Source organism: Zalophus californianus, chromosome 17 (assembly GCF_009762305.2).
Source record: "Zalophus californianus isolate mZalCal1 chromosome 17, mZalCal1.pri.v2, whole genome shotgun sequence".
Taxonomy (NCBI): Eukaryota; Metazoa; Chordata; class Mammalia; order Carnivora; family Otariidae; genus Zalophus; species Zalophus californianus.
In genome coordinates this window covers 7,051,099-7,068,794 of record NC_045611.1, presented here as the reverse complement: position 1 = coordinate 7,068,794, position 17,696 = coordinate 7,051,099, and the positions used below count along the sequence as shown (strand labels likewise).

At 47.8% G+C, this 17,696-nt stretch overlaps 1 protein-coding gene across 1 annotated transcript in view; it reads left to right on the top strand.

Moving 5' to 3' along the window:
* The window catches only part of BCO1 (beta-carotene oxygenase 1), a 136,223-nt gene that overhangs the window by 110,023 nt on the left and 8,504 nt on the right, over positions 1-17,696 (top strand). The window contains 7 exon segments of the mRNA XM_027617413.2: positions 903-1,032; positions 2,632-2,784; positions 3,428-3,446; positions 4,360-4,525; positions 6,938-7,158; positions 9,564-9,821; positions 17,541-17,646. Coding sequence (XP_027473214.2) covers positions 903-1,032; positions 2,632-2,784; positions 3,428-3,446; positions 4,360-4,525; positions 6,938-7,158; positions 9,564-9,821; positions 17,541-17,646 — 1,053 coding nt within the window.

Sequence of the window (17,696 nt, the reverse complement as noted above, 5' to 3'; positions counted from 1 at the left end):
ATTACAAGCGTCATCACAAGGGAAAGAGGGAGGTCAGAGTCAGAAAAGATGTGACAATAGCATCAGAGGTCAGAGTCATGTGACCATAAGCCAAGCAATGCAGGCAACTTCTAGAAGCTAGAAAAGCCAGAAATAGATTTCCCTGCTGACACCTTGCTTTCTAGGCCTGTAAGACCCATTCAGGCTACATCTTCCAAAATGGTAAGATAACAAATTTGTGTCATTTTAAGCCACTAAGTTTGTGGTAATTTGTTACAACAGCCATAGGAACCTAATACAGGTCTAGAAACATATATACATTTTCAGGTTGGTCTTGATGAACTGGTCAAGAGTCCCTGCTTTTATGCAGTGAGTTAGATTTTCTCCAGTGTCTATGTGAATGAGACCTCCACACAGGTACTGACACTTTACCATATATGGAATCAGGTGCTAGGTCACCCTCTGGCTGTAGTAGGTATCAAATATTACTCCAGGGGCTGAAATGGTCAGTGGAAGGTTTCTAGGGCTAAACCAGGTCCTGAGGAAACCCAGGCCAAGTATGAGGCCTTCTGGACCAGTCCTCCAAATTCGGACCTTCCCTGGAGGGATACTAGCATGGTGGAAGAGATGGTCAATGGGCCAGATCAGCACCTCTTGGCAAGGTGACTGAACATGTCTGAGCCTCAGTCCCCTGCTATGTAAAATGGAGCTCATAGGGATACTTACCTTACCATATTGTTGTCTCAAGTGAGGAAATGTGTGTGAGAGCTCACTGCAAATGCTCCTTGTATCCAGCCCACACTAAAGAACACCATCCTACTGAACTCACCTTTCCTTCTGTAATACCCCTACAATGACTGAAATTGACCTTAAAATTGACTGTAAAAGTGTCAGCCTGGATGATTCTGCATGTTCTCTTTTAGGTGAAGTCTATTACAGGAGCAAATACCTGAGAAGTGATACCTACAATGCCAACATCAAGGCCAACAGGATTGTGGTGTCAGAGTTTGGAACGATGGCCTATCTAGACCCCTGCAAAAACATATTTTCCAAGTAACTGTCTGTTTTGAATCTGGTCATGCTTTTTGAGATCCTTGGTGGTCAAAACAACAACCAGCGTCCTCTCCTCTGACAATCCTCTGTAGAGTACATGAAAACCTTCACCTGGCCAGGCTTTGCCTGTCTATGGCACACAGTTCTTGATCACTGATAGCAAGAGGCAAAGGGCATCTGACAGATTATTAGGTATTTTTCCATATGGCTGGTAGGAGAGCAATTTGGAATTATATCTCAAAAATTATAAACGCACGTTCTCTTCAGTCTAGAGAGAGGCTTGCTCGCGTCTGGAATGGCAAACGTACAATGTTATCCATGGCTGCATCATTTGTTATAATGAAGAACTGAACATAACCCAAATGCTCATCAACAGAAGGGTAGTTAAATAAATAAGAGTGAAGCTGTACAAGAAAATACCAGGCAGGAGCAAAAAAATGTGGGGGGTGATGAGGATGCTCCCTATGTGCTGAATGGAAAGATTTCCCAGATACCTTGTTGAGTGGTGGGTACAGGGCGGAATAAGGTGTAGAAAGAGCATATGCTATGCTATGTTTTGTGTAAAAAAGCAAGAAATCTGGATTTATTTTTGCTTGTATGTGCGTAGAGAAAGTGGGAGGATCTGTGAGGTGGGGAAACTGGCAAATGAGAGAAAGAGACAGGGAAAGGTTTTTAGTTGAATATGTTTCAAATCATCTGGGCTGTGATGACTATGAATGTAGTACAGGCTTGATGATTAAACTGTTGGCCAGGGAATCAGACCCACTGTCAGTGTCTCCTTCCTGATACTCTTCGGATATAGACGAGTTAGGAAATGTGCTAGCAGTAGACTGGTCCAGAGATGGAAGATTGCTCCTGCTTTCCTGGAACTGACGTCATCTTTCCAGTTCCAGTATCCAGTGCTGGGGCTGGCACACAGCAAGCACTGAACTGGCATTTGCAGGCGGGGGAGGAGCCACGCAGGAAGTGGGGAGGGGATGGAGGGGGGAGGGAAGGAACGCAAAACCACCCCTTGTTGGGCGGCTTTGCTGCTTCACCATTCACCAGCAGGGGGAGCACTAACCAATATATGGATCCAGGATCTTCTGATCAAACTGATGAGTTTTTCTCTCATAATTTGTTTACTTTCCTTTAAAGAAAAAAAAAAAACTAATTTCCTGGACAAATTCAGAGTGTCCATTGTGGACTTTCATTTCTTCCAAAAGCAAGGATTAGCTGTTTTGCTAGCCTTAGGGGGCCATTATGGATGGATACATAAGATTTCTGTAGAAATTCTTAAAATACTTCAGAACAACCTACCAGCTCTTGGTGTCTCTGGTGTGGGAGACCTTTGGATTTTTCAGAGCCCAGGAGGGTTCAGTTGGTGGCCATCTTGTCCCAGATGACTCACTTCTTAGCTAATTCAACACAGTGGTATCTTTGGGCAACTTGATCTCCAAGTCCTCCAGATTCCTCAAGTGATCCTTTGGGACTTGGAACTTTCCCCCCTTGAATTGTAGAGCATTTTAAGTGGTAGGAAAACTAAAGCCATCTTGAGCAGAACTTTCCAGCTGGGTAGACACAGCTATTGATTTGCTCTTGATCTGCTTTCCTCCACAGAGCATTCACATACTTGTCCCATACCATCCCCGATTTCACAGACAACTGCCTGATTAACATCATGAAGTGTGGAGAAGACGTCTATGCGACCGCAGAGACCAATTACATCAGGAAAATCAACCCACAGACTCTGGAAACCCGGAGAAGGTACCAGTGAATCTACTACAACCTCAGCATCAGTTCCTGCTCATGAGAGAGAGACCGCCTGGGTTGGGCCATGTGGCCTGCAGGAACACACGGGGGCAGCCCCTCCTCTAATGCCATTGGATCCTGAGCTTCCCCAGCACAGCCCTTAGCACTAGATTCTAAGCTCTCTTGGGGTGAGGTCTGTGTCATTTCATCTCTGTGTCTGTGTTTATTCTTAGGGCTACCGAAGCAAAGTACCACAAACTAGGTGGGTTAGAACAACAGAGATTTATTCTCTCACATTCTGGAGGCTGGAAATCTGAAATCGGGGTGTCCTCAGAGCCATGCTCTCTCTGAAGGCTCCGGGGGAAGATGCTGGCTTCCCTCTTCCAGCCTTTGGTGGCTGCCAGGAATCCTCAGTGTTCCTTGGCTTATAGATGCATCACTCCAATCTCTTCTAGAGATAAAAATCATTGGATTAGGGTGCACCTCCATCCAGAATTACCTCATTTTAACTTGATTACATCTACAAAGGCCCTGTTTCCAAATATACATACCAAGGGTTGGGGCTTCAGCATATCATTTTGAAAGACACAATTCAACCCATAACATTGTCCACTAGTGGGAGCGTAATGGGAGTTTGAATGAATGACTGTACTGGATTGCCCAGACTGGAGCAGCCCTACCTGGTATTGACCTGAAGAGGGAGACCTTAGGCAGAGAGGAAGAGGACAAAAATAAATACCCAAGCAGATACCTTTCCTGGGCAGAATCAAATCAACATTTTCATGAAAATCAATAGACCCACTCATTTTTTCTCCAGCTGGCTATTCAAAGCCTCAATGTCTTCTCAATACATTTTAACGGTCTGTTAAAGGGAATACTTTTCTTAGCTGTGAAATTATGTCCAGCAGCTTTTAAGCTGGGTGGCATAGGTCCAACTGATGTATGCTTTCCACAAAGCCTCAGAGAGGAAATATTAAGAGAGAATGAAGCCTTGCCTGACTTTTGGCCGGAGGTCATGCTCTTCTGGGGGAAGAGAGGAGGACAGTTGTTTCCTCAGGCACGCATTATTCTGTGGCTGTGCCCTGTTGGGGATGGGGGGGCCATTACTGGGCTTGTTAGTCAAGTTTCGCTTTGACCAGGCGTTTTTGTAACTCTCTGTTCCCAGAATAATCCTATGAGAGAGCCCTGGAGATTTATGCCTCTGTGGCATGCAAAAGGGGAGAATTTAAATGATGTAACCAGAAAGACACAAAGCAGCGGTTAAGATTAGTGCTAAGGCTGCCTCTCTGTGCAGGTCATTGATTGGTCTGTGTCGAGGAATCCTGCTGCCATGCTGAGGACACCCTCAGGGCCAGGGGGCAGGGTTGCAACAACTGTCACAGAAAAGACACACAGCTCACCGACTCCCCTGCAACCTCTGTGCTATAGGAGGCCACCCATGAGGTGCTATCAGGTCACACGGGTAAACATTCTCTTTAAAGGTGAAGTCTGCCTTATTTTCACATCAGGAGATAGGCAAAAGGAGCCCTCATCTCTCTCAACCTAGAAGTAGGTGCTTTTCATCAAGTTTCACCCTCCCCCCATTTGTAAAAGCAGGTGGCTATCATTTTGCAGGTTGATTATGGCAAATATGTGCCTGTAAATCTGGCAACAGCACATCCTCATTATGATGCAGCCGGAAATGTTCTTAATATGGGCACATCCATCATGGACAAGGGGAAGACGAAATATGTGATCTTTAAGATCCCTGCCACTGTACCAGGTAGGTCATTCTGGGGATATCTTGAAGGACAGATGCCAAGGGTGGCTACCTCTAAAGAGTTCTGATTTTTATTGATGACATAAGACTCAATCTGACACTTTCCCTCATGGGTGATTCAGATGACCATGAACACACTTTTCTCCTTCAGGGGAAAAGAGATGTTGCCAGGCTTCCTATTGAAAGAACGAATTCCTTTACTATTCTAACCTGCTTTTCTTTGGGCTCCAGTTCATTGATTCATTAATTTAACCATTATTCATCCACCATTTAACTATCCATCCGTCTGTCCATCCATCATCCATCCAATCATCCATCATCCATCCATCTACCTATCCATCCGTCATCCATCCAACCACCTGTCTGTACATCCCTCCGCCCATCAAACATCATTCCTTCCATCCATTTTTTTTTCAGTTTTCTAACATAACTTTGTATGCCGAAGCTGTACTGCCCACTTTCAACCCAGCCCCTGAAGCCAGGTTCCTAGTATTGTTATGGGAGCTCAGCCCTGCTTCAGACCTTCAACCTTTCAGACTCCACCCCTCTCCTCCCCTCCCCCCCCCCCCCCCCCCCCCATTCTCTGGGCCTTCTGAACTTTCTCCATTTAAGGCCAGGAACCTGGAGCAAAGCCCAGGCTAGTTGTGATTTCATGTTCCTGAGGGGAGGAGGCTCCTGACCCTTATTTGTCCAGGACCCTCCTGGGAACCACACCCAGGAGACCAGGCCTCTGAGGGTGGTTGCACAGGGCTCAGGAGACAGCGCAGAATGACGAGAGTGCGGGCTTGACCTGCTGGTTTAGGAAAACTGGCTTCCATCTGTGATCCCAGCTGGTCCCCTCCCTCATAGTCTTGTAGAAGCTCCTGAGCTACTTACTAGGCTCTATTGGCAGATGTGAGCCCCTAAGGTCAGAAGGCACAATGAGTATTCTTAAACGGAACTCCCATGAATTAAGCTAATAAAGGATTAGGGCGTCCAGCCAGACTCCTAGAATGTCAGACCTGCGGATGGTCCAGGCATCTGAGTTTGCCCTGTCATATTATAAAAGAGGGTGATGAGGCCCAGGGGGATCAGGTGGCAGCAGGAGCCTCCAGCACCATGCTAGCAGCTCCCCACTGAGCCCCTCCTGCATGCTGGTGGCTTCCCTGGAATTCATGCCCATGTCCTGCCTCCTAGGACAGGGTGCTCTCCATTTCAGTTTGCTTTGTGCTCCATTTGTTTTGTGAAGAAAAGAACCACCCCACAACCCCACAGCCTCCCTCCCACCAGTCAGCTGTTTACGGTGTGCCCAGGTGACCACAAGCAAGGCGGGGACGCTTGCAGATAACTCATTATAAGCCAGCCCCAGGCCTGGGCGGGGAGGCCTTTTGGCCAGTGGTGACTCATCCTGACAGAGGAATAAGAGCACGAACATGTACTGCGCACCTCTGCTGTCTGGACACAGGCCAAGCTACTTGGACTACTTCATGATTTCATTCTGTTGTCTCTCTCCACTCTGTGAGTGTTATTATCCCTAATAACAGAGGAGGTGGCCCAGCTAAGAGGGCTGTGTCTTCTTGGCCTAAACCTTGTGTCTTTGGCCATAATGATAGACCATATTCCATCATGCCTCAGTTTCCCATCTGTAAAATGGGCATCATACCGTCTTCTTCCATTGTCACAAGATGTATAACAGTCTCTTATCACAGTGGGTGCTTAGTCTCACCCCCAGCTGTTTCTGAATGGTCAGCGCGAAGAGAAATTCATGGAAACCCTGTGAGGTACATCTCAAATAATGGGCCTCAGCAAAATATCAAAGTCGAAGCCTAGGAAGCTGGCCCATCCCCTGGGCGCTGGATAGAAATGCAGAACCTCAGGCCCCAGCCCCACATACTGAGTCAGACTTCACACTTTGATCATGAACCCTGATGATCCGTATGCATGAAGAGGTGTTGCTCCAGAGCAGGGGCGACAAGCTTTTTCTGGAAAGGGCCCAAGAGCGAAAATCTTTGCAGACCTGTAGTCCCTGTTGCAACTCCTCAGCAAAGCCACTGAGGCTCCAGAGCAGGGGTAGCCATGGACCCCGCATAAAGGAGGGAGCGTGGCTGTGTTTCGAAGAAACCTTGATGCAAACACAGGTGGAGGCTGGTTTGAGCCCCCAGGCTGTCGTGCAGACCCCTGGCCCCGAGGTCTGGCTCCAGGCTCCATGCTTTCAGATTGTAGCACCAGGTCTTGCAGGGCAGGGGGGCCTAAGTGGGAACACTCGGAGCCCCTGCGTCAGCCGGACAACAGCCCCTTCATCGGTTTACTTGTCGGCTCTCATCTAAAGGCTCTTCTTAGCGACGAGGTCAGTTTGAAAGGCTCCGCTGCAGGTGATGGGGGCGTTGTCTGGGGGTGGCAGGTCCTGTGCTGCTCCTGAGGCTTGCCTTTCTCTAGAGGACAAGAAGGGGAAGAACCCCTTGAAGCACATGGAGGTGTTCTGCTCCATCATCTCCCCCTCCCTCCTCTCCCCGAGCTATTACCACAGCTTCGGAGTCACTGAGAACCGCATCGTTTTCCTCAAGCAGCCTTTCAAGCTAGATATCCTCAAAATGTCAACTGCGTACATCCGGGGAGTGAACTGGGCCTCCTGCCTGGCTTTCCACAAGGAGGACAAGGTAAGACCTGGCTGGGACCCCCAGCCCCACAGGGATGGCCCAAGGGAGGAAGCAGACTGACATGGAGGTTGGCATGCAGGAGGTTTCCTAGGGAGGGAGGGTGTGAGCCACCGTGCAGTCTCCCCGGAAGCATCAGCCAAGCTTCCAGAGAGTTCTGAAGTTGGATGGTTCTGCAGAGTGGTCCCAGGTGGGGGTGAGGGGGCCGGGGCCCCAAGTCAATGAGTCAGTAGAGCAGACGGTACCTGTCAGAAAAGCATGTGACCTCGGGCAAGCCGGCTCTCATCAGCCAGGCAGTCGGCACCAGCCCGGTGGCCAAGGGCTACTCCTCAGTCCTGACCCATGTCTGGGCTCCTTGCAGCTTCCACCATCCATGGACAAGGCCCTTCCAGCGTCCCGGCAGCCACTGGGTAATGTCAGGGAAGGGTGCCGTAGATGATTTAGACATCATAATGATAGAGCGTTCCACCAGATGGTACAACCAAACATCTGCGGGCACACCTGAGTGCTCCAAGTGTGGATGTGTGTATACGTGTGTATGCCTGCCTGTATATACGGGTGTGTGTGTGTGTGCATGCACATATATATGTGTATGAATATATCTGTGCATGGATATGTGTGTATATATTTACTTCCTCTTGAAATGAGTAAATTTTTACTTGTGATAAATATCAAGGAATTTTTAGTATTCTCTATTCAAACAATACACAAGGAGAGAAAGTAACATGTCAAGTCCCCTGTCCTCCCCCTGGCCACTGGCAGTCCCCTCTCCAGAGGGAACCACCACTATGTGTCTTTAAGACCTGTCCTTTCTTCTCAGGGAGGAGAGTGAGGTCCCTCCTCTGCTCAGAACATTCTTGTGATTTCCCATCTTCCTCGGAATAAGATCCAAAGGCTTCACTGACCAAGCCTGCAAATCTTCACAGGCCCACATTCCAACCACTGGCTCCCTATCTATTCAGCCTCCTCTTGGACCTCCTGTATCTCAAACTAGCCTAACACGTTCTTTACATTTTCTGTCCTTTCCACCTGAAATGTTCTTCCCCAGATGGTTTCCTCCCTCAGTTAATCCAGGTCTCAGCTAAATGTCCAGATCCCTGAAGCCTTTCGTGATAAACCAATCTCTAACAGACCCCGCCCCAGGCTTCTCCATCCCCTACCTGGCTTCATTTTTCTCAGTAATGCTCATTGTCCTTGGCACATTATTTGATCATTGACTGCTGGCCTCTCCCCCACTGGACTATAAGCTCCATGAAAGCAAGGGCTTGGTTTTGTTCTGTCTTTCCTGGAAAAATGTTCCTGAAAAAGTGTCTGATGTGTCCTAGACCCTCTGTCTATATTTGTGGAATAAATGTTGGGGCTAGGGGCCAGCAGGGAAGCCAGCTGTAATTGGATTGCTCTTCAGCCCCTGGACATCCCTTGGCCCTCAGAGAATCCCACAGAGAGAAGACCGAGCTGCCAGGTGCAGGCAGAAAGCCCGGGCAAGGGCTTTGGAATGCATTGAGAGCTCTCTGAAAAGTTTCTGTGCCCAACCCAGGGATTGGGTTCACAGAGAAGAAAAGAGCTAAAATAATTCTATATTCACCTGCCCACCACCCCCACCCTCCACGCTGTCAAAGCCTTCCTCCTCTGCACCCCCACTCAATGTTCAACCTAGATTCTGAAGAAGGAGAGCAAGAGGCACATGAGCTGGGAGGAGGTGGCCAAAGACCAGCCTGGAGTAGTCCCTCCCTGCCTTTCAGAAGGAGGGTGGTTAGGCCAGAGCTGCCAAAAGAAAGAACCCCACACATACTTCAGATTAGACAACTAGGGTTGCAAATACGGCTAATTACCATCCAGAGTGATATCACCTCAGGATACCCAGAGGTGTGTGCAGATACCTATGTGGGCCCCTTAACTAGAATAGGTCGCTCCACGCCACAGCCCCCAGGATAAGGGAGATTACCATGACAACTGCATCCTGGCCAACCAGGCAGCAGGTGGACGTCAGGAGAAGGAACCCAAAAGGGCTGGTGTGGTTTTAGGGTTTTAGGGCCTCCAGCTATGGATAGAGCCCAAGGAGGGCTAGAAGACTGGCCAGTTCTCCCCAACATGGCCATTGCCAGGGAGCTAGCTCATCACGGCCCACCTGGAGTCACAGTTGCTTGAAGGAGGGGAGAGATGGGTGTAGCCTCAGGGGCTTCCCCCAGACTCTGCCCTGGTGCTGCAGAGGCCCCAGCAGCAAAGCTTCCCTAACTGCTCCATCTGAAGGAGGTGATCAGGGACCAGCAACAGCCGGGAGCTCTGTGGGAAGGGGATGCTCCAGGGTCACGAGCTAGTGGGCAGGGCTGGGTCTTGTCCTGCACCCACTGCCATCGTGCCGGGCCGGCAGGGGGAAAGCTGACCCCTGGGTGTGCCTCTGCTTTCAGACTTACATTCACATCATCGACCAGAGGACCAGGAAGCCTGTGCCCACCAAGTTTTACACGGACCCCATGGTGGTCTTTCATCACGTCAACGCCTACGAGGAGGACGGCTGCCTTCTGTTTGACGTCGTCACCTACAAGGACAGCAGCCTTTACCCGCTCTTCTACTTGGCCAACCTGAACCAGGACTTTGAGGAGAACTGCAGGCTCACCTCCATCCCCACCCTCAGGAGGTTCACCGTGCCCCTCAATGTAGACAAGGTAACAGCTTGGAAGGGGACCCATTTCATTCCTGGGGAGTTGTGAGCCCCAGTGGGGAGTGACTTTGGCGCTCATTAGATTGACGTTGAAATCCAAAGCAAGCTGTTCATAAAGACAAAACATTTTTTCATTGTTTTTCCAAAAGTGGTGCATATTCATCGTAGAAACCTAAGAAAATATAGATTGGGTAAAAAGGAAAAAAAAAACATGAATCTCTTATGGATATATTTGTATTGCCTCCCACAACTCTCTCTTTCTCTCTCAGTAGATAGGCCAACAGACATATTAATACACATGTTGATGTATCTGTGTATATGTATATATAATACACATGCCTATTGATACATGTCTCAATAAAGCTGTGAAAAATTCTATGTAGTAGGACTTCTCTAAAACTTAGAAATATATACATGTATATTTTATATTGCTTAATTTTAGAGAAGGAAATCACAGAGAATTTTTAACAGCTTTATTGAGAGATAATTTCACATACCATACATTTAAAGTGGACCATTCAGCTGCTTTTAGTAACTTCACAGAGTTGTGCCACCAGCTGGATTTTAAAACCTTTTTATTAGCCTGGGAAGAAACCCCTCCACTTACCCTGCTCCACCCCTCCATCCCCCAGCCCCAGGTGAGCACTAATCCACTTCCTGTCTCTGAGGATCTGCCTGTTCTAGACACATCACACACACGCCAGGCGGTCTCCCGCGGTGGCCACCCTCCCTCTGTGCCGTGTTTCTGAGGCCTGGTCTCTGCCTCAGCACACACCAACCCTTCCTTGCTTTTCATGGCGGAATATGCACATACTGTTTTGTGCACTGCTTTTTTCCGCTTAATGTGTATATCTAAACATCTCTCCATGACATTCAGTATTCTTCTACAACATTATTTTAAATATTTGTGTGACGATTCCAGGCCGGGATTCATCACTATTCACTTACCCAATGCCCTGCTGTTGATTAGTCCCCTTCTTGCATTAAAAATGACCACTAAGCCAGACATTATCCTCAATTAGGGTGATGCTACCAAGGCTCCGGGCTTGGTTTCGGAGGCTACAGAGATTCCTGGCTCCAGAACTCACTGACTTCATGACTTAATTAATTTAAATGAAAGCAAATTCAATTCAACTCAATTTTGATGGCTCCTATTTACTAAATGAACTCTATGTGCCAGGTACTTTGCTAAGCATTTTATTTTCCTTGCCTCACTTAGTGATCAAAACAACCTATGGGAGAGGTCCTCATATTAGCCTCATTTTACAGATGAAGAAACTGAGGCTCAGAGAAGTTAAGGAATATTCCCAAGGTCACACAGCCCTCAGGGGCAGAGCCTATGATTAGCACCTGCAGCAGCCTGTCTCTCAACCCCTGGCACACCCAGGGGTCAGCTTTCCCCCTGCCCCCTTTTTACCCAATCTGTATGCTTGCAGTTGGTAAATGTACAACTCTGCCATTCTCCCCAGCAGGCCTAAGTCCGGAAAAGAGCCCAGACAGGTCACCCTGACCCCTCTCGGGGCTCTGCAGGCCTGGAAAATGGAGGACACTACTACAGAGACCCAGAGAATCTTCTTGTACCCTCACTGCCCGGGCTCCTCAATGCAGGAGCTCAGGCATGCTCCCTCCCAGTCAGCAGGGCACCCCGGTTTGTCTGGCTCCAGAGTTGGGGTTCTTTCCTATCTTTCCAGCATTTCCCCATCTGTAATCATTGGTCTATCTCTGTCACGATTTTCACCATATCTCCTATCACCTCAATTTAACATTCACAAAGTCGTGCTTTGTTTAAATCTACTCACTCTTTTTTTTTTGAAATGATAAGGCATTTTTTAAAATTTTATTATGTTATGTTAATCACCATACATTACATCATTAGTTTTTGATGTAGTGTTTCATGATTCATTGTTTGCGTATAACACCCAGTGCTCCATGCAGAACGTGCCCTCCTTAATACCCATCACCAGGCCAACCTATCCCCCCACCCCCCTCCCCTCTAGAACCCTCAGTTTGTTTCTCAGAGTCCATAGTCTCTCATGGTTCATCCCCCCCTCCGATTTCCCCCCCTTCATTTTTCCTTTCCTGCTATCTTCTTCTTCTTCTTCTTCTTCTTTTTAACATATAATGTATTATTTGTTTCAGAGGTACAGATCTGTTAAATCTACTCGCTCTTGAAAGGAAACTATCACTGGCCAATGGAAAGCTAGCATTGCCTCCTGCAAATAGAAGACAAGCATGGACATAAAACAGTGGGGAGAAAAGCAGAGGTCTGAAGCTCTAGCCAGATACTGTTGCTTGCCAAGACTTAATCTCTTTGTTAAAAAGAAAGTTCTAAAAGTATGAGGTGTTAAAGACATAGTGGCACCTCACTGAGACTCTGCTTGACCCAGTCAGAAAGACTGGAAGAGAAGAAGGAATGAACTTTCTCCCCACGTGGTTCAGGGCTATTGAATGAACAGCCACCTTCCACAAAGTCATCACACGGGCCGTACCGCAGTGCCATGCTTGATCTCCTGGTTCCAGGAAGCAGTGGGGGTGTCATAGAGCACACAGGTGGCAAATCCCAAGGCTTGGCCATGCCTCACATCAACTTAGGCCCGGGGATGAAACAGAGAAAGGAAACGCTCCCTCCCACTGCCCACACACCAAGGGATTTTATAACCTTTTATCATGCTTGAAAAATGATTTGCTTCCTTGGAACTAGGCTAAGAAGTTCAGCATGTATATTTTGAAAAGCTGCCATGTGAGCCATCTACTGCTTTGAAACTAACAAAGAAGTGTGAGCCCTGGGAAGGGTAGCTCTGGCCACGCTTTTTAATTGCTATTTATTGTCCCTTAAACATCTTCTTGCTTCACTTTCAAGTTGCCCTGCCTGCATATTGAAATCAAAAAGTTGAGCAGATGGACATGGCAGACATGTCTAGATCTGGCAGCTCTAATTCCGTCCTATCCAGAGGTTTTTTAGGACAGACCTTGGGAGACGCCAGCTTTCTCTGTCACCCATCGGTCTGGGGCCGTGGCACTGTCGCTGTCCCTCTGCCTGCAACCCTGTCCTCTTCCCATCAGGTCTCCGCTCCAGTCTTGGCTTCAGGTTGGACTCACGGGGTGAGGGTTAGGCACCTGGGCTGGGTCCTGGGGGCGGGGAAGGGCAGGGCATGGTCTCAGCCCACAGGGGCTTCTAGTTTGCAGCGAGTTTAGCAAATTCCTGCTCAGCCTTCGGGTGTCAGGATCATCACTCCCTTTAGAGGAGTTTGTATGCTCTGATGGCACCTGCAGTTCCTTGCTGGACATTTGTCCCAGGTAAATGAGCTTGTTCAGTCACCTGCCCTGGGAAAGCTTTGGGAGGGCCAGAGCCCTTGGTCTTGTCAGCTGTTTATCCCCTGCACCCGTCACAGGGCCTGGCACCCAAAAGGGTTCTCATTAAGCTCCTGACTACTCTAAATCAATGAACGAATGACAATTGGGTGAGAAATGTGAAGCGGGGGGGGGGGGGGGGGGGGTCTCTAAAAGGACTCAGGTCTCTCTCTAGCATTTGGAACATTTCCTAAGTGGAAAGTGCTTTCCGTATAGAATGGTCATAGTGAAGTATATTTAAAAGTCTGGGACCTCCCAGCTGTCCCAGATTCTCTTGTGTTTGGGCCAGCTGGGGTCAAAGGAAGGTGGGGCCCCTTGGCACCCTTGGCCTGTTTATGCAGGGTGGCACAGGGTTGTCTAAGGCAGGGCTGGGCTGGGAGGGGCATGGACGTGTACAGACAGTTCGGGCAGCAGCCCTGCCCTCGTCCTGCGGGGCTCAGTGCGCTGCCTCCAGGTGGGTTCATCAGCACTTGCCTTCCCTTCCAACAGCTATCCGTGCGTGAGGGGCCATCATGGGAGAAGGCACTGTGGACTTACAACGGGTGGTTTTGACTCCTGGCTCAGTAGATTTGGGTTTTGTCTTGACCCCAAGTGCAAAAACAAAGATCCAATAATAAAGGAAGCTGCTGAGAGCTCATTATGTGCCAGGCCCTGTGTTAGATGCTTTTTTTCCTCTTAGACCCCAGCAGGAGGGGCCCCTGCTCTGGCCTGAGCATCTGGGGGGCGTGGGATCCTGATCCTGCCCTTCTCTGGCAGTTTCCCTTCCTCACAGAGTGAGGAGTTCATAGGGCCAAAAGGCTGTGCCCATCTGGAGATGTGCTCTCCCTTGCCCCATGAACCATCTACCCGGGATCCCTGAATTCTCTGCCCAGATAGCCCCACGACTGCTTCTGGTGCCTGCTTGTCTCTTCCTAAAAGCAGGCTGCACCACTGGTGTTGTGGCCTCAGACCCACGAGGTAGCCAGAGTTGGCTATTGGCTTGGTCATGTTGGCTGGGGAATCTGTGCAGTGAGAAGAAAAGGGGGCAGGAAACAAAGAACCTGAGCCCAGAGGCTGGCCCTCATTCTGCCACCCTAACCTGGCTCAAAACTCCAAGGAGTCCTAGAATTCCAAATTCACACATCCTTACAGACCAGCACTGTGCAAAAGAATCCACTGCAATGATGAAGCATTCTCAGTCTAATGCAGTAGCCACTAGCCACGTGGGCCACTGAACCGTGACCAGTGCAGCTGAGGAACTGGATGTTTAATTGTACTTAATTTTAAGTTAAATGTAAATAACCACATGTGGTCAGTGGTTACCATATTGGACAGTGCAGTTCCACATTATGAAGGTCTCTGTATCAAGGTAGGGGGAGAGAATGGTATCTCACTTAACAATTTGCTCAGTGTATTTAGACTTAGGGTGGTGGGTCTCCACTCTTGTCCTGGGTCCTGCAAATTTTAGGAACTGTTAAATGTTTTGCATGCTTCTCACCTAATCAGTAGGATACCCCTCTATGTTGTTTATTATCCCCGTGACTACAGATGAGAGAAAAAGTAACTTGCCCAACATTGCAGGAACACCTGTGGGGTTTGAGTTGGGATTTGAATGCATGTCTGTCTGGCTCTGAGTTACTAACTATGATGTGCCTGGCCCTGGACCAGGTGTTTTTATAACCATTGTTTAATTGTAACCGTAGTCTTCAGACAGCAGTCAAAGCAACCCCCCTTATGGTCACCACCCGTCAAAAAGTTATGAATTGCCCCCATATTTTACAAACCAGGAAATGGGGTCGGGGAGGCATGAGGGCTGAGGGTGGGGAGAGGCTGCTCAAGCTCACATAGAAACCCTTAGAGTCTGATTTCACACAGCGGGCTTCTGAACCCCAAAGCCGGGGTTTCGGGGAATTACCGAGATGGCCACTTCTCCCGGGAGTTCCCTCCAGCTAAGGGGTTTTAAAGCAAACCTGTAGGATTTTGGTGATGTTGGGCTGGAAAGCCCTTTCTTCTCAAAGCTGAGCACACTGGCCACCAAAAGCAGCCAAGTCATGTTCATTACTGCTGTGTGGAAAAATTCAGTTTATCCCTCAACCAGTCTGACCAGTTTCAGGCTTGAATTAGAAGACGTCTCTGCAGACGGACTCCCTGCGATGCAGGCCCAGGGCATGCACAGCAGGCCTGTTGCTGTCAGGTGACTTAGCAAGGCACCAGGTAGAGTCTCCGCTGCTTTGTGGTGTGGTACAGGTGGATGTACTGAGTGCCGGGCGACTTTTCCACGCATTTCATCTCATTTAATTCCTACAACTACCCTGTACAGCACATGTTTTGCACCTTGACAGTGGAAGGAAAGTTTATTGAGTCATGCATTCACTCATTCATTGAGCAGTTGCTTCCTGGGCGCTATGTGCCACGCACTGAACAAAATCTGGTCCCGTCTTCAAGGGGAAGACAACATAAAAGAAGGAAGCAGCTCCATACAGGAGATAATTACAGCTCAGGACAAATGCCTTGGGCGACACTGCAGATGGAAATGTTAAGGAAGGGGATATTTGAGCAGAGACATACAGGATGGGAATAGGCCAGCCTCAGGGCCTTTGTACCTGCTTTGCCCTCTGCCTACAGTGCCCTTGCTTCTGAGCAGAATTGCGTTGCCAAGGGCCCAGACTCTCCTTTCCTCTGTGTGGCCTTGGGCAACTCACTTTCCTTCTCTGGGCTTCGTTTTCCTCTTCTGTCAACTAGGGATTGAACTAAAATCTCAGAGGGCCCCTGCAGTTCAACTGCTAGGATGCAGCAAATTTACCCCCCTTCCCAGCAAAAAGCTGCTATCATTCAAATAAGTTTCTGTTAATTATAAAATCCCGTTTTGGAAAATTTGGAAAGTAGAGAAAAGTTTAAATGAGAAGTCAGCCATAACAATAATTCTCAACCTGTAAACTCCACGAAGGCAGGGGCTTGGTTTTATTTCTCCTCCTTCATTGCCTAAACTGCACTCACTCCCTGTGGTGGTAATAATAATAATAATAATAATATACAATGTAGGGGAGGCTGGGTGGCTCATTTGGTTAAGCATCTGACTTTTGGTTTTGGCTCAGGTCCTGATCTCAGGGTCATGAGATTGAGCCCTTCATTGGGCTCCTCGCACAGAGCAGAGTCTGCTTGAGATTCTCTCTCCATCTCCCTCTGCCCCTCCCACTCACATGTGCATGATCTCTCTCTCCCTAAAATAAATAAATAAATCTTAAAAAAAGAAACAAACAAATAAACCAGGGTGCCTGGGTGGCTCAGTCAGTTAAATGTCTGCCTTCGGCTCAGGTCATGATCCCCGGGTCCTTGGATCAAGCCCCACGTTGGGCTCCCTGCTCAGTGGGGAGCCTGCTTCTCCTTCTCCCTCTGCTGCTTCCCCTGCTTGAGCTTGCTCTCTCTCAAATAAATAAGTAAATAATCTTTAAAACAACAACAACATTATCAACTGCAACTAACATTTATTTAGCAGACTATTAACCAGACCCTCTTGTAAACCATTTGCATGGATTATTTAATCTGCACAGTAACTTGGAGATGCGTATACTCTTTGCATGATGCATCTACTGTACCTTATTATACAGATAAGGACATAGAACTCCAGAGATAGTAGTAGAGGCTCAATAAATATTAAATCAATTGTTTTAAATCCCTCTCCTGGGTTACCATGATGATGGTAAGGCACTGAATAAAGTCTGATTATAAATTGAGACCAAGGAATGCCCTCCATAGATCCTTCACTCCCAAGCAATTCTTATTGCCTGTTTGTTTTCATTTCAGCAGTGGTACGTTTTCATAGGAGAAAATCCTGAAAATACAGATAAGCGTAGAAAAAGAAAGTCCCCATAATCCCACCGCCTGCTGTCTTGTTAATAATTGGTATATTTCCCCCAGGCTCTTTTCAGCGTAAGTTCTTTTTAAGCTTATTGAGCTCAGACTGCGTATGCAATTTACTCTACTGCTTTTCTCGGTATTCTATCATGAGCATTTCCCATGTTATTATGAACTCTTTATAAACATCCTTTTAATGACCGATGCAGCTTTACACAGGCGAATCAGCCAGTATTGAAAAAGTGAGAACCTACCAACACATTAATTTCACCTGTGAAAGATAAGGTAGCCCACAGTAGGAAAAAAGAGCCAGGAGTTTTGGGACCCCCGTCCTACTACCTACCAGCTACGAGGTCTCAGAGAATAAGAATAAAAATACCAACAATATGATAGCTGCTTCCTATGGTTCACATAAGGCCAGAACAAGATGACATCCACTAAAGCACTTTTTTTTTTTTTTTTTAATGTACACAGTAAAGCAAGTGTTTGCTCTGGATAACCAGTTTTCAATTTTTTTTTTTTTTGAAAACTGATTCAGGGTGCAGAAGTGGGCTCAAATTTAATCAAATTGGCATCTACAACAGCAAGAGCCCTGAAGGAAAAAGATGACCAGGTCTACTGCCAGCCGGAGTTGCTTTATGAAGGTAAAATGCATCCTCTTTGCAGATGCTTAGGGAAGGGGCAGCCTTTCGTG